Source organism: Saccoglossus kowalevskii, chromosome 13 (assembly GCF_978046115.1).
Source record: "Saccoglossus kowalevskii chromosome 13, keSacKowa6.1, whole genome shotgun sequence".
NCBI lineage: Eukaryota > Metazoa > Hemichordata > Enteropneusta > Harrimaniidae > Saccoglossus > Saccoglossus kowalevskii.
The window spans coordinates 15,545,276-15,572,221 of record NC_140653.1 but is presented as its reverse complement, the minus strand read 5'-3'; the positions used below and the strand labels follow the sequence as shown (position 1 = coordinate 15,572,221).

At 36.2% G+C, this 26,946-nt stretch overlaps 1 protein-coding gene across 2 annotated transcripts in view; it reads right to left on the bottom strand.

Moving 5' to 3' along the window:
* LOC100375397 (tyrosine-protein phosphatase non-receptor type 9-like) overlaps positions 1-26,946 on the bottom strand; it is a 52,418-nt gene that overhangs the window by 12,558 nt on the left and 12,914 nt on the right. For both annotated transcript variants that reach the window (XM_085506956.1, XM_085506955.1), the window contains exon 2: positions 16,801-16,944. In XM_085506956.1, the coding sequence (XP_085363082.1) occupies positions 16,801-16,944 (144 nt within the window). The remainder of the gene's footprint in view (positions 1-16,800; positions 16,945-26,946) is intronic.

Below are 26,946 nucleotides of genomic sequence, written 5' to 3'. Positions count from 1 at the left end.
GTAGTATGGCATAGCAGTTGGTTGTAATAATGAAACGGAATATATGTATGCGCAAACTAGTTTTCAGGGTTCTGCGCATGCTCTAGGTCCATGACTTGAAATTTGACGCACATATTTACACTTGAACCAAACCATTTTCTCGCCTTGGATGTGTTTTTTTTTTTCATTTTCTGTTATTTTTGTCTATGATTGGAAAGAAAAAAAACGAACTACAAATATTCCAAGGTTTTTTTGACTTCATTAAAAAATAAAATCGTTTTTGTAGGATGGTAACTTTTTGAGGTCAAAACCTCCCACCCCCAAACTAAAGCAAATAAGTTTTTTATCCGACATCGATCTTTTGACGTCGTCCCTTACCATAACATTAAGGACAATTTTGAAAGTTGAATGAATGAAAATACAACTTTTTATGGATCTATTTTCAGTGCTTGAAGTACATGTATAATAAACTCTTTAGTAAGAGTTCAATTACATGTAGGTCTTATGTCAAGGACATGTAAAGCTATTACTGAATTGTTAAATTATTCTGATATTTATAGTTTTAATAAACAAGCAGCCTATCGGCTGAGATAGCTCCGCTGTTAGCAATGCACATTTCAATTAAAGAACTGAAGACATCATTAGAAAATGAACAATATGTATAGTATCAAAGCAATTGGACTTGTGGTTTTTAACAAGAAGTCGAAAATATCACTTTTTACCAAAAATTACAAAAATATTCACCAAAATTAGAGAATTGAAGATATCATCACGAAATGAACAAATCTGAGAAAGGTCTACATGTAGTATCTAAATATGTAATATCAAAGCAATTACACTATTGGTTTTTAACAAGAAGTCGAAAATATCACTTTTTACCAAAATTACAAAAATATTCACCAAAATTAGAGAATTGAAGACATCATCACAAAATGAACAAATCTGAGAGAGGTCCACATGTAGTACCTATATATGTAATATCAAAGCAATTGCACTTGCGGTTTTTAACAAGAAGTCGAAAATATCACTTTTTACCAAAAATTACAAAAATATTCACCAAAATTAGAGAATTGAAGATATCAACATGAAATGAACAAACCTAAGAGAGGTCTACCCAAGGTACATATACACCAAGTATCAAAGCATTCAGGCTTGTAGTTTTCAAGAAGAAGTCGAAAAAGTAAAACATTGACATGGACGACGACGATGGACAATCACTCATATGATAAGCTCCGCTTGACAAAGTCGACAAACCAGAAAATCAGATTTTTAGAATTTAACAGGAATAAACTAGAGTTGATACAAAACATCATAACGACTGAAATTTTAAGGAATCAGAAATCACTTGCTGAGATTTCACAATAGAAAAGTCTTTTCTAATGACGTAATGCTTGGCTATGAAAGCAGAGATTTTGCAGCAATTATTCTACATCACTTATAGTATGTGCCGCAAGTTTTTCCGATTCCATGCTATTTTAATGGAAGATTGTCATCATCCACAATAGAGGATTTTGAGATTAGGAGGCGGTTACCATAGCGCCAGCACCCTAGAGATTCACTGAACATCAAAATAAAATATTTGGTTTCCTACATGACCATGCAGTCTCAAACATGAACTATGGTTGGAATACATTGCACCTGCAATTTGCATATAACAAATATATAAAATATTCGGTTTCCTACATGACCATGCTGTCTCAAACATGAACTATGGTTGGAATACATTGCACCTGCAATTTGCACATAACAAATATATAAAATATTCGGTTTCCTACATGACCATGCTGTCTCAAACATGAACTATGGTTGGAATACATTGCACCTGCAATTTGCATATAACAAATATATAAAATATTCGGTTTCCTACATGACCATGAAGTCTCAAACATGAACTATGGTTGGAATACATTGCACCTGCAATTTGCATATAACAAATATATAAAATATTCGGTTTCCTACATGACCATGAAGTCTCAAACATGAACTATGGTTGGAATACGTTGCACCTGCAATTTGCACATAACAAATATATAAAATATTCGGTTTCCTACATGACCATGAAGTCTCAAACATGAACTATGGTTGGAATACGTTGCACCTGCAATTTGCACATAACAAATATATAAAATATTCGGTTTCCTACATGACCATGAAGTCTCAAACATGAACTATGGTTGGAATACATTGCACCTGCAATTTGCATATAACAAATATATAAAATATTTGGTTTCCTACATGACCATGAAGTCTCAAACATGAACTATGGTTGGAATACATTGCACCTGCAATTTGCACATAACAAATATATAAAATATTCGGTTTCCTACATGACCATGAAGTCTCAAACATGAACTATGGTTGGAATACGTTGCACCTGCAATTTGCACATAACAAATATATAAAATATTCGGTTTCCTACATGACCATACAGTCTCAAACATGAACTATGGTTGGAATACATTGCACCTGCAATTTGCATATAACAAATATATAAAATATTTGGTTTCCTACATGACCATGAAGTCTCAAACATGAACTATGGTTGGAATACGTTGCACCTGCAATTTGCATATAACAAATATATAAAATATTTGGTTTCCTACATGACCATGAAGTCTCAAACATGAACTATGGTTGGAATACATTGCACCTGCAATTTGCATATAACAAATATATAAAATATTCGGTTTCCTACATGACCATGAAGTCTCAAACATGAACTATGGTTGGAATACGTTGCACCTGCAATTTGCACATAACAAATATATAAAATATTCGGTTTCCTACATGACCATGAAGTCTCAAACATGAACTATGGTTGGAATACGTTGCACCTGCAATTTGCACATAACAAATATATAAAATATTCGGTTTCCTACATGACCATGAAGTCTCAAACATGAACTATGGTTGGAATACGTTGCACCTGCAATTTGCACATAACAAATATATAAAATATTTGGTTTCCTACATGACCATGAAGTCTCAAACATGAACTATGGTTGGAATACATTGCACCTGCAATTTGCACATAACAAATATATAAAATATTCGGTTTCCTACATGACCATGAAGTCTCAAACATGAACTATGGTTGGAATACGTTGCACCTGCAATTTGCACATAACAAATATATAAAATATTCGGTTTCCTACATGACCATACAGTCTCAAACATGAACTATGGTTGGAATACATTGCACCTGCAATTTGCATATAACAAATATATAAAATATTTGGTTTCCTACATGACCATGAAGTCTCAAACATGAACTATGGTTGGAATACATTGCACCTGCAATTTGCACATAACAAATATATAAAATATTTGGTTTCCTACATGACCATACAGTCTCAAACATGAACTATGGTTGGAATACATTGCACCTGCAATTTGCATATAACAAATATATAAAATATTTGGTTTCCTACATGACCATGCAATCTCAAACATGAACTATGGTTGGAATACATTGCACCTGCAATTTGCACATAACAAATATATAAAATATTCGGTTTCCTACATGACCATGAAGTCTCAAACATGAACTATGGTTGGAATACATTGCACCTGCAATTTGCATATAACAAATATATAAAATATTTGGTTTCCTACATGACCATGCAATCTCAAACATGAACTATGGTTGGAATACATTGCACCTGCAATTTGCACATAACAAATATATAAAATATTCGGTTTCCTACATGACCATACAGTCTCAAACATGAACTATGGTTGGAATACATTGCACCTGCAATTTGCATATAACAAATATATAAAATATTTGGTTTCCTACATGACCATGCAATCTCAAACATGAACTATGGTTGGAATACATTGCACCTGCAATTTGCACATAACAAATATATAAAATATTTGGTTTCCTACATGACCATGAAGTCTCAAACATGAACTATGGTTGGAATACATTGCACCTGCAATTTGCACATAACAAATATATAAAATATTCGGTTTCCTACATGACCATGAAGTCTCAAACATGAACTATGGTTGGAATACGTTGCACCTGCAATTTGCATATAACAAATATATAAAATATTTGGTTTCCTACATGACCATGAAGTCTCAAACATGAACTATGGTTGGAATACATTGCACCTGCAATTTGCACATAACAAATATATAAAATATTCGGTTTCCTACATGACCATGAAGTCTCAAACATGAACTATGGTTGGAATACATTGCACCTGCAATTTGCACATAACAAATATATAAAATATTTGGTTTCCTACATGACCATGAAGTCTCAAACATGAACTATGGTTGGAATACATTGCACCTGCAATTTGCACATAACAAATATATAAAATATTCGGTTTCCTACATGACCATGAAGTCTCAAACATGAACTATGGTTGGAATACGTTGCACCTGCAATTTGCATATAACAAATATATAAAATATTCGGTTTCCTACATGACCATGAAGTCTCAAACATGAACTATGGTTGGAATACATTGCACCTGCAATTTGCATATAACAAATATATAAAATATTCGGTTTCCTACATGACCATGAAGTCTCAAACATGAACTATGGTTGGAATACATTGCACCTGCAATTTGCATATAACAAATATATAAAATATTTGGTTTCCTACATGACCATGAAGTCTCAAACATGAACTATGGTTGGAATACATTGCACCTGCAATTTGCACATAACAAATATATAAAATATTCGGTTTCCTACATGACCATGAAGTCTCAAACATGAACTATGGTTGGAATACGTTGCACCTGCAATTTGCATATAACAAATATATAAAATATTCGGTTTCCTACATGACCATGAAGTCTCAAACATGAACTATGGTTGGAATACGTTGCACCTGCAATTTGCATATAACAAATATATAAAATATTCGGTTTCCTACATGACCATGCTGTCTCAAACATGAACTATGGTTGGAATACATTGCACCTGCAATTTGCACATAACAAATATATAAAATATTCGGTTTCCTACATGACCATGAAGTCTCAAACATGAACTATGGTTGGAATACGTTGCACCTGCAATTTGCATATAACAAATATATAAAATATTCGGTTTCCTACATGACCATGAAGTCTCAAACATGAACTATGGTTGGAATACGTTGCATCTGCAATTTGCATATAACAAATATATAAAATATTCGGTTTCCTACATGACCATGCAATCTCAAACATGAACTATGGTTGGAATACATTGCACCTGCAATTTGCACATAACAAATATATAAAATATTCGGTTTCCTACATGACCATGAAGTCTCAAACATGAACTATGGTTGGAATACATTGAACCTGCAATTTGCATATAAGAAATATATAAAATATTCGGTTTCCTACATGACCATGCAATCTCAAACATGAACTATGGTTGGAATACATTGAACCTGCAATTTGCATATAAGAAATATATAAAATATTCGGTTTCCTACATGACCATGCAATCTCAAACATGAACTATGGTTGGAATACATTGAACCTGCAATTTGCATATAAGAAATATATAAAATATTCGGTTTCCTACATGACCATGCAATCTCAAACATGAACTATGGTTGGAATACATTGAACCTGCAATTTGCATATAAGAAATATATAAAATATTCGGTTTCCTACATGACCATGCAATCTCAAACATGAACTATGGTTGGAATACATTGAACCTGCAATTTGCATATAACAAATATTGTAAGCGGCTTTCATTTCGTCAGAGGTACATACACTTTGTGAATTTCGTGAGTCGGTGAGAATAATGTAATTTTTAAGCAGTGAGCATTTTCTCAGGCACTATGACCATCAAAATGAAAAAAGCAAGAAAAATAATTGGTTTTGATTACTGTAACAGTGACATTCAATTTTAAAAACTGTTGCTAGACACAAATAAAAAAAAATGGTGATAGTGCATATTGCATGAAGTAAAGGAATCTTGATGAGATCACCCCAAGGGTGCTAGAAATATTGAGACAATCTAAATAGTAGTTTTTAAGCAGTAAAAAATAACAGTTCTGACAAAAAAATCACAGAAATATTAATCATAAATAGAAAATTCAGCTATTGTATTGAGGTGAACAAATACTGTAAAATGACTAATTTTCACAGGGTTTAAATTTCGCTGATTTACCATTTCAGGCATATTCAGTGGGTTTTAAATTCACGGTTTCATCATTTAGATAATGTGTTCTATGCTAATTTTTACATATTCACTGGGTTTTAATTTAGCGCATTTTCCAGTCAGCGAAATAAGCTAAATTAAAACCCAGTGAATAATTAATTCTTTTACAGTATGAGGGAGAACAACCTCATGAATGAGGCGGTTACTACTGCACAAACTATTCACTAAACATCAAACTTAACTCATGAGTCGAATAATCACAACAAATTTCAAAACAATCCCAGTTAATAATGGTTTTAAAGGAGAAGTCAATAAAATTTGATGAATTGACAAAACAAACTAACAGACAGACTAATTAATGATGTGCCTAGAAATAACACCAGCTGCCAGTCATGTATTTTTTAATTACCCAGTCACACAAATAAATCTTTCAAAATCATAGCCTGTCGAAGCGATTTACAGCACAATTTATGGCTTAGTAATTTGCTATCGTTTAAATAACAAAGCAACTAATATGCTTTGAGATAACTGACTTCATTTGACTTCAAATTCCCCCTGGAATGTACAGCCAAGGTACAAGCCATTAATTATAAGTCATGTGACAATGAAGTGGGGTCAGAGAGTTCATCCTTTCACCTGCCAATGTTGTACAGGAAGGAAATAGTACAGTTGAGTGAATATTTTGAAGAGTGAACACTAATTAAATGCACTGTATGGAAAACACAGAAATCACTGATGTTTCAATCAGGTGTTACAATCTCATTATTTTCATGGAAACTAGTTTTCTTAATTTTCAATTAATTTCAATTTGTTTTTTATGCATCTGGTGAGACAGTCTAGGAAATTAGTTGTTATGTTCATTATTATATCGTGATGATTTAATATAACTATTGAACATGTTCCCTGGAGTTAAGATCCAGCTATCATTTCAAAAAAACACAAGAAAGTTATCAAAGTTTTGAACATCAAAAGTCAACCTGTTTATTACAAAAAAATAGCTTCACATTTTTATATTTTTTTCACAAATTGTGATAGAAAACTGCAGGCAATGTGAAATTATGTCCATTTGGCTCAAAATTAACAAAGAATTTATAGAAAATAAATAAAAATGTGCACCCCCCCCCCACCTCCAATTATAGTTGAAGCAATTATTGGCTAATGAAGATATTATTAATTATTTGTGAAACTCTACTTGAGTGTACATGTATGACACACTATGAACAAGAGGGGGTTAGAGGGAGGACATACGTGTAGGGCGTCAGAGAGGATGAAGAAGAAGAATACTGTCCTTGTTATTTTTGGTAAGGTGCATGTACGAACTCACAAACATTCTGTTTTACCAAAATTAGTTGTCTGATACACATGTAGTCAGTTAGACCAAAAAACAATTCCTGATCAGCGTGCCACTATCCGAAAAAAGTGTGAGCCAATTTTTTCAATTTTTCGCCACTGCACAGCTGCCTCTGTTCACAAATTTATTGTACCTGTAAAATGTTCACGGCATCAAATATTTTAGCAAAAAAAACCAAAAAAATTACCTCAAAGGTCTGAGTAACATCATGAAATGAGAATCAGTAGCTTATAAAATTAATGAGTAGGTTTAATTTTAAGGTTTACATGTACATGGTGCCAGACAACAGTTAAGGAAAAGAAACACAGTATACATAATTTACATACGCAATGGTATTTTCCAATATGCACAATCCGCAGCCATGCTGACAGCAACCTCGTTGTCAGTCTCACAGCTTCCAACGCCAACACATGTTATCCATAGCAACACAGATCCCATGCGAATAATTGCAAACCTAAAAAGCATTGCAGCTAACGGCACTTTGATGGCAATATTAAAACGAAATAAATTACGCTCCAAAGCAGTTGTGCATGAAAGCGCAAAAAACCCACAAATCAACTCGACAGAAAAACACAGGTGGACACATATCGGTACAGGTGTTCCTTTCAAAATACCTCAAACATAAATAGGTTTTTAATGATCTTCACACAAAAAAAAGACTACCAGTAATAGTAAATTTTCTTTCAGGTCCAATGATTTCAAGAAGGCCACACTGACAACATAACAGCAGTTGCTGACCTGCCGTACATTATCTATGCATTTAATACAATGTCATTTACAATAACGTTACCACATAAAAGTTATTTGTTAAGTGAAGCTCACTACAATAATTCAAATAAAAAAAAATTGATATTAAGTATTAAATTGTAGTTTAATAGCTAGATAAGTACATACAGGCAAAGTAAGTTTTTAGAATATAATATACACAGGGAGATGGCTCAGATTTAATTGCATTAATATATGGACACCTGGTGGTATTTCCCATCAGACAGACCACATGTAATGAATTGATTAGGCACTCAGCTCTACATATATGTTGTAATGCAAATCAGTATTAAAACTACACACATATCAATGAAGTCTTGAGATTGAATCATAGCAATAATGTTTAATGAATGGCGGTGTGGATGGTATTTGGATGGCTTTATGGACTGTATGGATGACGTTGTGAACTGTATTGGATGGCGCTGTGGACTGAATGGATGACGTTGTGGACTGTATGGATGATGCTGTGGACCGTATGGATGATGTTATGGACTGTACGGATGGCGTTATGGACTGTACGGATGGCGTTATGGACTGTATGGATGGTGCTGTGGACTGTGTGGTTGACATTATGGACTGTATGGATGATGTTGTGGACTGTACCGATGGCGTTATGAACTGTATGGATGGCGTTGTGGACTGTATGAATGGCGTTTGGACTGTATGGATGACGTTGTGGACTACGGATGGCGTTATGGACTGTATGGATGACGTTGTGGACTGTCACAGTGTGTGGATGGCATTATGGACAATGTGGATGTAATGAATGATGGTATGGATGGTACGTTGTATATGAATGGTGTTTTGGACTGTATGGATGGCATTATTGACGGTGTAGATGGTGTAATGAATGGCGGTGTGGATGGTATATGGATGGCGTTATGGACTGTGTGGATGACGTGGACTGTGTGGATGACGCTGTGGACTGCATGGATGGCGTTATGGACTGTGTGGATGATGTGGACTGTGTGGATGACGCTGTGGACTGCATGGATGGCGTTATGGACTATGTGCATGACGTTGTGGACTGTCACAGTGTGTGGATGGCATTATGGACGATGTGGATGTAATGAATGACGATGTAGATGATATATGGATGGTGTTGTGGACTATGGATGGTGTTATGGACTATGTGGATGACGTGGACTGTCACAGTGTGTGGATGGCGTTATGGAAGGTGTGGATGTAATGAATGACGATGTGGATGATATATGGATGGTGTTGTGGACTATGGATGGTGTTATGGACTATGTGGATGACGTTGTGGACTGTCACAGTGTGTGGATGGCATTATGGACGATGTTGATGTAATGAATGACGATGTGGATGATATATGGATGGTGTTGTGGACTATGGATGGTGTTATGGACTATGTGGATGACGTGGACTGTCACAGTGTGTGGATGGCATTATGGACGATGTTGATGTAATGAATGACGATGTGGATGATATATGGATGGTGTTGTGGACTATGGATGGTGTTATGGACTATGGATAGTGTTGTGGACTATGGATGGTGTTGTGGACTATGGATGGTGTTATGGACTATGTGGATGACGTTGTGGACTGTCACAGTGTGTGGATGGCGTTATGGACGATGTTGATGTAATGAATGACGATGTGGATGATATATGGATGGCGTTGTGGACTATGGATGGTGTTATGGACTATGGATGGTGTTATGGACTATGTGGATGACGTTGTGGACTGTCACAGTGTGTGGATGGCGTTATGGACGATGTTGATGTAATGAATGACGATGTGGATGATATATGGATGGTGTTGTGGACTATGGATGGTGTTATGGACTATGTGGATGACGTTGTGGACTGTCACAGTGTGTGGATGGCATTATGGATGGTGTTGATGTAATGAATGACGATGTGGATGATATATGGATGGTGTTGTGGACTATGGATGGTGTTATGGACTATGTGGATGACGTTGTAGACTGTCACAGTGTGTGGATGGCATTATGGATGGTGTAGATGGTGTAATGAATGGCGGTGTGGATGGTATATGGATGGTGTTGTGGACTATGGATGGTGTTATGGACTATGTGGATGACGTTGTAGACTGTCACAGTGTGTGGATGGCGTTATGGATGGTGTGGATGTAATGAATGACGATGTGGATGATATATGGATGGTGTTGTGGGCTATGGATGGTGTTATGGACTATGTGGATGATGTTGTGGACTGTCACAGTGTGTGGATGGCGTTATGGACGATGTTGATGTAATGAATGACGATGTGGATGATATATGGATGGTGTTGTGGGCTATGGATGGTGTTATGGACTATGTGGATGACGTTGTAGACTGTCACAGTGTGTGGATGGCATTATGGATGGTGTTGATGTAATGAATGACGATGTGGATGATATATGGATGGTGTTGTGGACTATGGATGGTGTTATGGACTATGTGGATGACGTTGTAGACTGTCACAGTGTGTGGATGGCATTATGGATGGTGTAGATGGTGTAATGAATGGCGGTGTGGATGGTATATGGATGGTGTTGTGGACTGTCACAGTGTGTGGATGGCGTTATGGACGATGTTGATGTAATGAATGACGATGTGGATGATATATGGATGGTGTTGTGGGCTATGGATGGTGTTATGGACTATGTGGATGATGTTGTGGACTGTCACAGTGTGTGGATGGCATTATGGATGGTGTTGATGTAATGAATGACGATGTGGATGATATATGGATGGTGTTATGGACTATGTGGATGACGTTGTGGACTGTCACAGTGTGTGGATGGCATTATGGATGGGTGTGGATGTAATGAATGACGATGTGGATGATATATGGATGGTGTTGTGGACTATGGATGGTGTTATGGACTATGTGGATGACGTTGTAGACTGTCACAGTGTGTGGATGGCATTATGGACGGTGTGGATGTAATGAATGACGATGTGGATGATATATGGATGGTGTTGTGGACTATGGATGGCGTTATGGACTATGTGGATGACGTTGTAGACTGTCACAGTGTGTGGATGGCGTTATGGACGATGTTGATGTAATGAATGACGATGTGGATGATATATGGATGGTGTTGTGGGCTATGGATGGTGTTATGGACTATGTGGATGATGTTGTGGACTGTCACAGTGTGTGGATGGCATTATGGATGGTGTTGATGTAATGAATGACGATGTGGATGATATATGGATGGTGTTATGGACTATGTGGATGACGTTGTGGACTGTCACAGTGTGTGGATGGCATTATGGATGGGTGTGGATGTAATGAATGACGATGTGGATGATATATGGATGGTGTTGTGGACTATGGATGGTGTTATGGACTATGTGGATGACGTTGTAGACTGTCACAGTGTGTGGATGGCATTATGGATGGGTGTGGATGTAATGAATGACGATGTGGATGATATATGGATGGTGTTGTGGACTATGGATGGTGTTATGGACTATGTGGATGACGTTGTGGACTGTCAGTGTGTGGATGGCATAATGGATGGGTGTGGATGTAATGAATGACGATGTGGATGATATATGGATGGTGTTGTGGGCTATGGATGGTGTTATGGACTATGTGGATGACGTTGTAGACTGTCACAGTGTGTGGATGGCATTATGGATGGTGTTGATGTAATGAATGACGATGTGGATGATATATGGATGGTGTTGTGGACTATGGATGGCATTATGGACTATGTGGATGACGTTGTAGACTGTCACAGTGTGTGGATGGCATAATGGATGGTGTGGATGTAATGAATGACGATGTGGATGATATATGGATGGTGTTATGGACTATGGATGGTGTTATGGACTATGTGGATGACGTTGTGGACTGTCACAGTGTGTGGATGGCATTATGGATGGTGTTGATGTAATGAATGACGATGTGGATGATATATGGATGGTGTTGTGGACTATGGATGGCATTATGGACTATGTGGATGACGTTGTAGACTGTCACAGTGTATGGATGGCATTATGGACGGTGTGGATGTAATGAATGACGATGTGGATGATATATGGATGGTGTTGTGGACTATGGATGGCATTATGGACTATGTGGATGACGTTGTAGACTGTCACAGTGTGTGGATGGCATAATGGATGGTGTGGATGTAATAAATGACGATGTGGATGATATATGGATGGTGTTGTGGACTATGGATGGCATTATGGACTATGTGGATGACGTTGTAGACTGTCACAGTGTGTGGATGGCATAATGGATGGTGTGGATGTAATGAATGACGATGTGGATGATATATGGATGGTGTTGTGGGCTATGGATGGTGTTATGGACTATGTGGATGACGTTGTAGACTGTCACAGTGTGTGGATTGCATTATGGATGGTGTGGATGTAATGAATGACGATGTGGATGATATATGGATGGTGTTGTGGACTATGGATGGTGTTATGGACTATGTGGATGATGTTGTAGACTGTCACAGTGTGTGGATGGCATAATGGATGGGTGTGGATGTAATGAATGACGATGTGGATGATATATGGATGGTGTTGTGGACTATGGATGGTGTTGTGGACTATGGATGGCATTATGGACTATGTGGATGACGTTGTAGACTGTCACAGTGTGTGGATGGCATTATGGACGGTGTGGATGTAATGAATGACGATGTGGATGATATATAGATGGCGTTGTGGACTATGGATGGTGTTGTGGACTATGGATGGCATTATGGACTATGTGGATGACGTTGTAGACTGTCACAGTGTGTGGATGGCATAATGGATGGTGTGGATGTAATGAATGACGATGTGGATGATATATGGATGGTGTTGTGGACTATGGATGGCATTATGGACTATGTGGATGACGTTGTAGACTGTCACAGTGTGTGGATGGCATTATGGATGGGTGTGGATGTAATGAATGATGATGTGGATGATATATGGATGGTGTTGTGGGCTATGGATGGTGTTATGGACTATGTGGATGACGTTGTAGACTGTCACAGTGTGTGGATTGCATTATGGACGGTGTGGATGTAATGAATGACGATGTGGATGATATATGGATGGTGTTGTGGGCTATGGATGGTGTTATGGACTATGTGCATGACGTTGTGGACTGTCACAGTGTGTGGATGGCATTATGGACGGTGTGGATGTAATGAATGACGATGTGGATGATATATGGATGGTGTTGTGGACTATGGATGGCGTTATGGACTATGTGGATGATGTTGTGGACTGTCACAGTGTGTGGATGGCATTATGGACGGTGTGGATGTAATGAATGACGATGTGGATGATATATGGATGGCGTTGTGGACTATGGCTGGCGTTGTGGACTATGGATGGCGTTGTGGACGGTGTGGATGACATTGTGGACTGTATGGATGGTGTAATGAATGGCGGTGTGGATGGTATACGAATGGCGTTGTGGACTGTGTGGATGGCGTTGTGGACTGTGTGGATGACGTCGACTGTATGGATGACGTTATGGATGGTATGGATGTAATGAGTGGCATTGTAGATGGTATATGGATGGTGTTGTGGACTATGTGGATGACGTGGACTGTCACAGTGTGTGGATGGCATTATGGACGGTGTGGATGTAATGAATGACGATGTGGATGATATATGGATGGTGTTGTGGACTATGGATCGCATTATGGACTATGTGGATGACGTTGTGGACTGTCACAGTGTGTGGATGGCATTATGGACGGTGTGGATGTAATGAATGACGATGTGGATGATATATGGATGGTGTTGTGGACTATGGATGGCGTTATGGACTATGTGGATGACGTTGTAGACTGTCACAGTGTGTGGATGGCATTATGGACGGTGTGGATGTAATGAATGACGATGTGGATGGTATATGGATGGTGTTGTGGACTATGGATGGCGTTATGGACTATGTGGATGACGTTGTAGACTGTCACAGTGTGTGGATGGCATTATGGATGGGTGTGGATGTAATGAATGATGATGTGGATGATATATGGATGGTGTTGTGGACTATGGATGGTGTTATGGACTATGTGGATGACGTTGTGGACTGTCACAGTGTGTGGATTGCATTATGGACGGTGTGGATGTAATGAATGATGATGTGGATGATATATGGATGGTGTTGTGGACTATGGATGGTGTTATGGACTATGTGGATGACATTGTGGACTGTCACAGTGTGTGGATGGCATTATGGATGGTGTGAATGTAATGAATGACGATGTGGATGATATATGGATGGTGTTGTGGACTATGGATGGCGTTATGGACTATGTGGATGATGTTGTGGACTGTCAGTGTGTGGATGGCATTATGGACGGTGTGGATGTAATGAATGACGATGTGGATGATATATGGATGGTGTTGTGGACTATGGATGGTGTTATGGACTATGTGGATGATGTTGTGGACTGTCACAGTGTGTGGATGGCATTATGGACGGTGTGGATGTAATGAATGACGATGTGGATGATATATGGATGGTGTTGTGGACTATGGATGGCGTTATGGACTATGTGGATGATGTTGTGGACTGTCACAGTGTGTGGATGGCATTATGGACGGTGTGGATGTAATGAATGACGATGTGGATGATATATGGATGGTGTTGTGGACTATGGATGGCGTTATGGACTATGTGGATGACGTTGTAGACTGTCACAGTGTGTGGATGGCATTATGGATGGGTGTGGATGTAATGAATGATGATGTGGATGATATATGGATGGTGTTGTGGGCTATGGATGGTGTTATGGACTATGTGGATGATGTTGTGGACTGTCACAGTGTGTGGATGGCATTATGGACGGTGTGGATGTAATGAATGACGATGTGGATGATATATGGATGGTGTTGTGGACTATGGATGGCGTTATGGACTATGTGGATGACGTTGTAGACTGTCACAGTGTGTGGATGGCATTATGGATGGGTGTGGATGTAATGAATGATGATGTGGATGATATATGGATGGTGTTGTGGACTATGGATGGTGTTATGGACTATGTGGATGACGTTGTGGACTGTCAGTGTGTGGATGGCATTATGGACGGTGTGGATGTAATGAATGACGATGTGGATGATATATGGATGGCGTTGTGGACTATGGATGGCGTTGTGGACTATGAATGGCGTTATGGACGGTGTGGATGACATTGTGGACTGTATGGATGGTGTAATGAATGGCGGTGTGGATGGTATATGAATGGCGTTGTGGACTGTGTGGATGGCGTTGTGGACTGTGTGGATGACGTCGACTGTATGGATGACGTTATGGATGGTATGGATGTAATGAGTGGCATTGTAGATGGTATATGGATGGTGTTGTGGACTATGTGGATGACGTGGACTGTCACAGTGTGTGGATGGCATTATGGACGGTGTGGATGTAATGAATGACGATGTGGATGATATATGGATGGTGTTGTGGACTATGGATGGCATTATGGACTATGTGGATGACGTTGTGAACTGTCACAGTGTGTGGATGGCATTATGGACGGTGTGGATGTAATGAATGACGATGTGGATGATATATGGATGGTGTTGTGGACTATGGATGGCGTTATGGACTATGTGGATGACGTTGTAGACTGTCACAGTGTGTGGATGGCATTATGGATGGGTGTGGATGTAATGAATGATGATGTGGATGATATATGGATGGTGTTGTGGACTATGGATGGCATTATGGACTATGTGGATGGTGTTGTGGACTATGTGGATGACGTTGTGGACTGTCACAGTGTGTGGATGGCATTATAGACGGTGTGGATGTAATGAATGACGATGTGGATGATATATAGATGGCGTTGTGGACTATGGATGGTGTTGTGGACTATGGATGGCATTATGGACTATGTGGATGACGTTGTGGACTGTCACAGTGTGTGGATGGCATTATGGACGGTGTGGATGTAATGAATGACGATGTGGATGATATATGGATGGTGTTGTGGACTATGGATGGCGTTATGGACTATGTGCATGACGCTGTGGACTGTGTGGATAACGTTATGGATGGTGTGGATGTAATGAATGACGGTGTGTATGGTATATGAATGGTGCTTTGACAATAGTGGTGAAAGGATTGATGATACGCAAATTAATTAATTAATATGCATAGAACATATAGTTATTTTGTAGAAGGTCACAAAAGTTGACAATAGTGGTGAAAGGGTTGATGATATGCAAATTACCTAATTAATATGCACATACATAACATATAACTACCTCATGAATGGTTACAATAGTTGGCAATGGTTGAGAAAGGGTTGATGATATGCAAATTACCTATTTAATATGCACATACAGAACATATTGCTATTTTGTAGAAGGTCGCAAAAGTTGACAATGGTGGTGAAAGGGTTGATGATATGCAAATTACCTAATTAATATGCACATACAGAACACAACTACCTCATAAATGGTTACAATAGTTGGCAATGGTTGTGAAAGGGGTAAAAATGTTAATCCAATTGCCACTTGTAAGTGCAAATATTTTCTCTGATAGAGCACATCCTGCTTGAGGGAATCGATGAACGTATCATATTTAGCAGAGGAAATTAAAAATTAGAAGACCTACCACATGTGCACGGAAGAGATCCAATGCTCTTGGTACGTCAAATTTCCTGGCCATGAGGAATTTAATAGCAGTATTACGAGACACAGCGGTAACATTATGCTCGAGTCTAATGGTGTTCAACTGTTGTAAAAACTGCTGAGTAGCCTGTAACAAGAGAAGAAAATTCATGAATAGAAAATAGAAGGAAAGAGAACGGGAATATCGTAACCCCTAACACAATTGATTTTAAAAAATCCAAAAAAGTCAAATTGGCCAGCTTGTTGACTGATGGAGAAAATGAAGATTGTATGTGGTCGTGAGTGACTCCTGATGGCTCAAAGAAATATGCTATGGCCCCCATTTCTGTCATTTTCAAACTTAAAATGTGATTTTTTTTGACTAAATTCCTTGATACATGTGTATAGTAAAATATTTTACAAGGTATGTATAACTTGTCGAAATGTAATCTTCTATTGAGTTAATGATGTACAAGGGAATGATCGTAAATAGTTGCATTATGAAAAATCTGTGTTTGTCAGTGCCATATTGGCTTAGAGCACATACTGAACGAGAACTTCGGATCATCCTGTACATTAATGATGTGTAACTTAATATTTAGCTAGTTTAAAGCTACGGTAGATTGCTTTCAAGATTGTGAAGAGTTATCGCATAAAATACGCCTCATATTAGTAACCTAGGTGAATACTACAGAGAATAAATTGAAATTATGGATGACAATGACATTCAGTTTAAAAATTGCAAGTTTTCATGTAAAGGCAAAGCCAGCTAGGACGTTGTGCTCAGACTGCACATGTACATGTATCAACATTACTAATAACTATGGCATGAGGCGGTATTAATGAAATCATTCTAATTCTGCATATCTGTTTAATTTTACATTCATGTAAAGGTAGATTTACATCACTGATTTTTACAAACTCACTATTGTGTCAGAATAATCTGGTACCAAAGTATAAGTATGTCTGATCCCAAGTTTTAAAAATATAAATCAGGCATTGGATTCCGAGAAATACACAATTAGATTTAACTTAATAAATGTGATACGATGAATCGGATTGTAAAAATCGGCCTTTAGCAAGATAACAGTTCAATCAATCAATCAAGTAAAAAAAACACACTGAACACTGTACCTACGTGTATAGTGTGCATGAACACCATATTAAAATATATGCGCTTCTAATATAGAATTAACAGTATTTTTTTAATCAATGATTCATGCCTTATTTTTTTATATGCGAGCTACATGTAGGTGTTATATTGTTATTAAAAACTGATACCACGGTTAGATGTTGCTTTAGCACCCGCCATAATAACGTAGAGACTATATTTGCACAAAAACAGCATGTAGGAAGCCTGTGATGGTCATACAGTATAGTATTACAGGCACACGGTACATATATCATGTATTGTCATCTCTTATATTTTAATATGGCAAGCTGATTGGAAGAGAGGCTGTCACATGACATGATATAATTCACAATATACCCTTCAGTTTATGCAAAATAGCGCCAACATTCTACTTCAAAGGCATCTCTGCATGTTGAACCAAACAAACACATCGTGATGGCTGTCGAATGATGAGCGAATTTAGATATCATAATCCAAAATTGGTGTTGAAATTTCAAGTACGAACAAGTTTGACAATCAATATTGTCAATACAGATATGAAATCACATCAACATTTTACTTGTGCGATGCAAGCAAATGAAAAGATAACTGATTATATAACACAATTTAATTAAACACGTGAACAAATGCGCGACCAGATCGGCAGTGAAGTCGGTGGATGACTACATGTATATGACATTCAAATTATTCTTGCCAATAAATATATTGAAAATGCGATAAATATCTTTTTGTACAGTACTATTGCCAGGTTGTTGGATTCCGCGCTGCAATGCTTGCTACAATTTTAGAACATAGAGTCATGAATAATTTTAGAACATGGAGGTGTGAACATTTTTAGATTGCCTAGTCGTAAACATTTTTAAATCGTCAAGTCATGAATATTTTTAGAACATGGAGGTGTGAACATTTTTAGATTGCCTAGTCGTAAACATTTTTAAATCGTCAAGTCGTGAAAATTTTTAGATCATCAAAAAAACTTTCTAGCGGTGAATATTTAACGTTATTGAACAACACTGTCTATGGAAATATGTAATTTCAGGTTTCAGGTTCATGTAACTAGGCATAGACTGTAGATCCTAATTATGTATTCACATGACGTTTTCGTCATTAGTAAAAATATTAAACAAGCAGCCCGTCGGCTGAGATAGCTCCGCTGTTAGCAATGCACATGGCAATTAAAGAACAGAAGATATCATTAGAAAATGAACAAATCTGAGAGAGGTCCACATGTAGTACCTATATGTATAATATATCAAAGCAATTGGACTTGCGGTTTTCAACAAGAAGTCGAAAATATCACTTTTTACCAAAAATTACAAAAATATTCATCAAAATTAGAGAATTAAAGATATCATTATGAAATGAACAAATCTGAGAGAGGTCCACATGTAGTACCTATATATGTAATATCAAAGCAATTGGACTTGCGGTTTTCAACAAGAAGTCGAAAATATCACTTTTTACCAAAAATTACAAAAATATTCACCGAAATTAGAGAATTAAAGATATCATTACAAAATGAACAAATCTGAGAGAGGTCCACATGTAGTACCTATATATGTAATATCAAAGCAATTGGACTCGCAGTTTTCAACAAGAAGTCAAAAATATCACTTTTTACCAAAAATTACAAAAATATTCACCAAAATTAGAGAATTGAAGATATCATTACAAAATGAACAAATCTGAGAGAGGTCAACATGTAGTACCTATATATGTAATATCAAAGCAATTGGACTTGCGGTTTTCAACAAGAAGTCGAAAATATCACTTTTTACCAAAAATGACAAAAATATTCCCCAAAATTAGAGAATTAAAGATATCATTACAAAATGAACAAATCTGAGAGAGGTCCACATGTAGTACCTATATATGTAATATCAAAGCAATTGGACTTGCAGTTTTCAACAAGAAGTCGAAAATATCACTTTTTACCAAAAATTACAAAAATATTCACCAAAATTAGAGAATTGAAGATATCATTACAAAATGAACAAATCTGAGAGAGGTCAACATGTAGTACCTATATATGTAATATCAAAGCAATTGGACTTGCGGTTTTCAACAAGAAGTCGAAAATATCACTTTTTACCAAAAATGACAAAAATATTCACCAAAATTAGAGAATTAAAGATATCATTACAAAATGAACAAATCTGAGAGAGGTCCACATGTAGTACCTATATATGTAATATCAAAGCAATTGCACTTGCGGTTTTCAACAAGAAGTCGAAAATATCACTTTTTACTAAAAATGACAAAAATATTCACCAAAATTAGAGAATTGAAGATATCATCATGAAATGAACAAATCTGAGAGAGGTCTACCCAAGGTACATATACACCAAGTATCAAAGCATTCAGGCTTGTAGTTTTCAAGAAGAAGTCGAAAAAGTAAAACATTGACACGGACGACGGCGGACGACGACGACGACGGACAATCACTCATATGATAAGCTCCGCTCGACAAAGTCGACAGCGGAGCTAAAAAATTAAGTATATGTTCTTTGAGAAGTAATTTTCCTCCCAAAGTCGTGTTTGTAAGTGCATGAAGCTCAGCCAATAGGTTGACTAAGCATCAATGAACATGGAAAACAATGACAGGCTTCAGAATTTATCATTAAAGTCATTGATACTTTCCTGTAGGCAGGGTAATGTTGTATACATGTTTTGACACACCCTTATTTGAATAGCTACATTAAACAAAATATGGATATTTTTTGTCTTTTCTAGATTGTTTTGGTATACACGTACAAGTAGAAAGCAAACAAAGATGACATAATATATATTGGTAGGCGTCCTTTGAAAGGCGACAGGTGGTGCCTACACTTCCCTCTGGGAGGAGGACAATTCATCTTTCCTGGAATGGTTGAATAGGATGCCCAGCAACCATGCAAATTTATTGTAACGCCATGAAGCATGGAATAGATGCAGTTGTATCAGCTGACATAGCACATGGGGGGAAAACAAAGACCTATCCATCCATTGGTTCAAAAATTAGCATTTTAGTGGAGAGTGGTACCAGGACATTAATGCAAAAAAAAACTTTGTACATGGCAAGCACAAAATAGAAAAATACTAATCTGTAATAATGGTTCAAAGAGAAAGCATGCTATGATGAAAAGAGCATCCCAAGTGCATTCAGACAAATTTGCATATCATTAACATATATTATAAACTATGACTGATATTAATATTTATCACCAATTCCACACAACATCATATTTTTATTAAAACCACTATTTGTTATCTAGGTTCAATATATTGTAACCTCCCCTTGGGATCTGATGTCACTTCAATGAATTAATTAACAAATGTTGAATAAGCTGGAAACCCTTCCCAAGATGATATGTAAGTGCCAAGTATTCTCTGGTATGAAAGTGAGACATGCATTCTGGGAAAACGTCTGGGAATGATTCATACAATCCATACTAATAAAGTGTATTATAAACCCAAAATTGTATTTGTTGTATAATGTATCACTAAATAATGACTGGTACAAATGTACTTATTTTGACCATTTGAAATGCTTTTTTAATTTGTGTAAGCACATCTCCAATAGAAGTGCATATAAACCAGAAAGTTACATTTGTCGTATACTGAATCAATTTTACAATTACTTCATTTGACAACAGAAACATCTCTGTAATTAACCTTAAAAAAGTAAATATGGAAATTCAAATTCTCATATTTATAGTACCGTAACTGGGTCAGTTGTAGCTAATTACTTCACTAAGCATTGGGAAAAAAACTAAATACAGTGAAAGCATTAAATTTCATTGATGTTTCGTTTTGTTATATATTTAATTTAATAGATTTTCTGGTGAAACAATGAGTTCAATTGTTATTTTTGATTTAATATAGCAGTAAATCTTTTGATTTTTTTCTTAAAATTCTAATAAATAAATTTACAAATTTATAAAGTTATAGGAAAATTACAAAAAATTGTTAAATTCCCGAATATATGACGACTTTTAAAAAGTTCATATAAAGCATAAAACCAACCAAAATGCAGATTGTCATGGTGTGAGCAGCAAACACAGTGATGAAAAATAATTCTATGAGGCAATCTCTGGGATTGATACCTCCCCCTTTAAATGCAGAGACACAATAAATTTGTTAAAACACCTCATGACAGCAAGCAGTGCAGCTCCATCAGAAAAGTCTTTTGGGGTCTCATGGGAGAAGCAAGTGTCAGTTACAGGCCAGGTCACTTTATGTACATATGAAAATAATCCCAAGACTTGCAAGAACACAATTTAGATATATTGCATTACATGTATACGCATTAAAATTATACACAGGTTTCATGATACAATACAAGTGCATTTTGAATACGAGTTATTTTAATACATATGTCAGTATCGTATCTAAACACTCTTTGAAGCATATCTGCAATCCCAATACATACGAATACTGGGATTTTAAAATTTTAATTAACTTTTGAGCAGATACTTGAGGCAAACACAAGCAATTATAATATTAAAGCAAATATGGTACATGTATCTTGTTATTATTTTAAAACTCTTTTTCGTTGTCGTTATTTATCCTATATAAATCTTTTTACACGGAGGCAATAAATATTATTATTATTACATGTAGCTTTGATGACAAACTTATGTATGCAAATGTATAGAACATGGACTATAAACAGGGAAGTCTTATAACCAGGTATAGAACATTTGGGGGTTAAAGTCTACAAGTGCTTATGTTTGACCCGGGTCTGGTTAATGCCAGGATTAGTGCATTAAATAGCCATTTGATAGAAACATGGACAAACAGCCCTGTCATATAAGCCCAAAACATGAAATATCACTTTTTCAATTATTAACAACAATTTATAGGACAATATTTGGGACATCATCCACAAAGCTTGGTACTCGTATGGCTGATATTAAAATGTAATAACACGTGCCTAATTAGAGGTCATTAGTCTACAATGTTGATAATTGTCAGTGTGATCCTGCGATTTAAGATAAAAACCATGGTAGCTATGCCATTACTAGATGTTTACAGCGCACTAATTGCTTCAAAATAAGAGATCTATATCTATCCAGGTAACCACTCTTATTATTCTCACAACTACATCACAAATTGTTGACTAATACTGTAAGTTGTTGCAGCAGAAAAGAGATTTTATGGTTCCAAAGTACACATATGGCACCCAAGTGTGACTAAAAGGGGTTGAAGGTCAAGCAGTATGGCGGTTGATTGATGATTGATAGGATTGACTAGAGTAAACCGATTTGTGGGAAACAAATCAAGTAGGGGTAAATCGAAAACATTTTGCAGTAGTGAACGTTTCACTGCGCCCTTATTTAAGCGTCATAGTCATCACAGCAGACTGTGTGAGTCCCACGTGATCGATACAACACATGCAAAATACATTATTCTTTTAACATGAAATTCAAACGTCTTTGGCACCTTCAGTGACTTTTGACAAATTCCAAGTTGTTCTCATCAAATCCAGAACTGTTTCTACCAGCAAGGGTGTGTTTTGTTAACTGGGAAAATAGGTAACAACATACAAATGCAGAAGATACATGTAGATATGCCGCACATGTACATTATACATCCTTAGATTGTCTCAAGTATGTATATACATGCATGGCAGAGATTCAAGACAAGTGCAATAATATGGTGGCATTTATGTTGTATTTTGTTGCTAAGAATAAACCTATTTTGATCCTTACTTCAAATATATGCTTAATTGACTGTTAGAAATTTACCTTTATTTTTCTCTATCAAATGTTCGTGGGTTTTGTTAAGGTGTTGAAACCCTGAAGTGGATTTGAAGGATTTTGCTGGAAAGTGTACATGTTACTTGTACAAAGAAGACACTCGCTGACTTGCCTTAGTGAGTATGTACACTGAACGCTTCAGGTACACAGCATTTATTAGAATAGTCATGAACATCATATCATATTACATTATAATAATTTTATGTGGAAATTCAGTGTCCTTCATGCTTGTTTTCATCTTTACCACATACTTGATGTGTTACTTCCTGGCTTCACAACCGATCACAACCCCACTCCCTCCACCAAAGTACCCAAACAAAAAAAATGCATTTGTATATCATGTGTATCTTAACAATTTCTACTATTATCCCACTTTCATGAATTTTAAAAATGAGCTTTACTTGGAATTACTTAGCCAGATCACTTAATATGAATGATAATAAAGGTAAATAATGTAAACTATTCTCACAACTAGTGAATACTCGTGGGTGTTCATAGGGACTAATTCCATGAAAGTCATTTTGATTCCCTGTCTAATGAACCCAAGTAAAATTCGTGATAATCAAAATAGGGATAATATATAATTACAATTAAATTCCATGAAAGTTACTCTGACATCCTGTCTAAGCAAAACCTGTGGAAATTCGTGATAATCAACATTGTGATAATGTACAATGAAAATTATATTCCACCAAAGTCCCTGTCTAATGAACCTCATTGAAATTTCTACAAGACTTTACATATCGTCCATGAGTAATATGCAAAATTAAATCAGGCTAGAAGCCTGACAATTTTGCTTATTTCCCACGAAAAAAAAATACAAAGGCTCCAAATTTATATCATTTTTAAATTACAAGGTATTTAATATTGTCAAATTTGGAACTAAAACGGATATGTATTCAATAGCAGTATACATGCATTACTTAAGTACACAAAAAAAAAGTCATGCTTTTAATAAGCAAGTATTACATTGTGTTAATGTATAAATAAAATGTATTCGATAGCCGAATAATGTGAACAGCTTGGATATTATATACTTTACTCTCAGTGTAATTGCCTAAGGTGGATTTTTTTTTTAAATGTAATGAGTCACTTTAACAAGCACTCACAAATCTTTCGAAAAGCGGATTTTTTTCTATTCAATTTAATGTTTGATCAGTGGATTCACCTTTTTGTAAAATGTCCACATGTATTGGTTTCGGAGATCATGAGACGACGCTAGATGCTACAATCTGATGACTGTGTGTTCGAGATACAGGAATATAACAAGTTTATATAGCTATTCCAGAGCTGTAGTGGTTTAATTCTATGTGTTTTTAAAGATCATCACTGATACAATTTAGGATAAATTAATTTAGAAGTACCGGTAGTGAGTTTTTTATGTATTTTGTTAACAAATGTTGCTTGATTCATGTATTTGACTCCCACTGCCGAAAACAAAATTTTTCGCCCAATCCAGGATTTTTTGGGTGAAAAATCAGCTAAAAAGTTGTTTTGAGGGTTTGGCCAAACAGGTATTACCGGTATTATTATTATTCAAAACATACAAGGACCTGCATGCCACACAGGTACATATACGTTCAGAACTGAACATACAAATAAGCCCTGCATGGCGCACAAGCGCACAAACATGTAATATTTAACAGATATTCACAACAATAAACAGCCTGTAAAGAATCCATAAAAAGATGATAACATAGGCTTTATGCTGAAAGCTGTTGCCATGGTAATAATCTAAAAATCACCTGATTATATATCACGAAAAATTAGAACATGAAAGACTGGAAACTGGGAAGAGCAGTCATCAATGGAAAATCATGAATACCAGTAAATCTGGTTTTTTGTAGATTGCAGGACGTCACTCTAGGAAATTGTTAAAATTGTGATTTTCTATTTTTTATTGTAAGCCATCATTACGATCAGCAAATACACAGCAGGGCATGTAACGAGCAATCTAGGAAGAGATCCAACAAAAGAAAATAGTACAAACCAACGCAAACAGTACATAATTTGAAGATGCAAACACAATATGTTCTCGATGGCAGAGATACTGTATACTGTAAAATCTGTATTAGAAAAGCGCGGCTTCCATTAAAATGGTACAATGCAACGGAAGGGATGCGGTTTATATTACAGCATCGCAACATATGAGAAATAGTGATTTTTTGTTTCTCAATCTTTCAAAAAGAATGTACAGATTTTAGGGTACTGCTTAATTTTCAGGAAATTTTCGCGATTTGATCATTTTGTGCTATTTATTACAATAAAATTTCACACTCAGTGGCGTAGAATCCCAGAGACATTTTCAATGCAACAAAATTTCATGATTACAAAAACTCACAAACATTGTCTCTCATAAAATTTAATTAAAGTGATAATAGTATGTACATGTACATATCAAGGAACTGGAAATAATGAACAAGCTAATCATCATTCAAATTGCCTTATTAATATGTAATTAATATAATTGTAAAACAAATTTATCACAAGTAGACATTACCATATTTCATTAAATTTAACAAATAACAAATTTGTGTTAATTCCAGAAATGCCAAGACACATTCAAATTAAAATACATGATTGATTGATTGTACGTGTATAACAACAAGTATGCATGAATTAGCATTAAAAGATAATAAAGTATTTCTGCAGTATTAAACCTCATTGAAATCCATTATCATTTTTTGCTCCCAGATATTAAAGCAATGAGCACGTAAATACACAGAGTGAGTGAGGAGATACAGCTTCTGAGCTGAGCAATTTAAAGCATGCAGAACCGTCAAAGCAGTGAATTATCACGATATCTTATTTAAATGTAGATTCAATATTGACATGTAGACAGACGCAGAGCACCATTTAGTTTGATCCTTTCAATAATTGGACTACAGAAAAATAAATGCAGGCTGAATTGTTAAGACGGAAAATAAAAATAATTACATTTGGTTGATTAGAGTGGGTTTTTCAGTCAGTAGGAACATGATTACAGAATTAAATAAGTCAAACGAGGTAATTTCAAACGGAAGAAGTATGAAAAAAAAAAAAATCAAACATGGACAGCAAATAGATGCAGTTGTTTCTCATCAATATTATAATCAGACACATCATCTGAATGTGACCATTGCATGCCAGGTAGATGAATTGCTAAAATGATAATAATGGATTATATAATAATATTTTCAAATAAATGTAAAAGATGATTAAAAAAATTTCACCAGTAATCACGGTACATTTGTACTCTGAGATTCTCTGATGTATTATGAAATGCCATGGTTAGAAA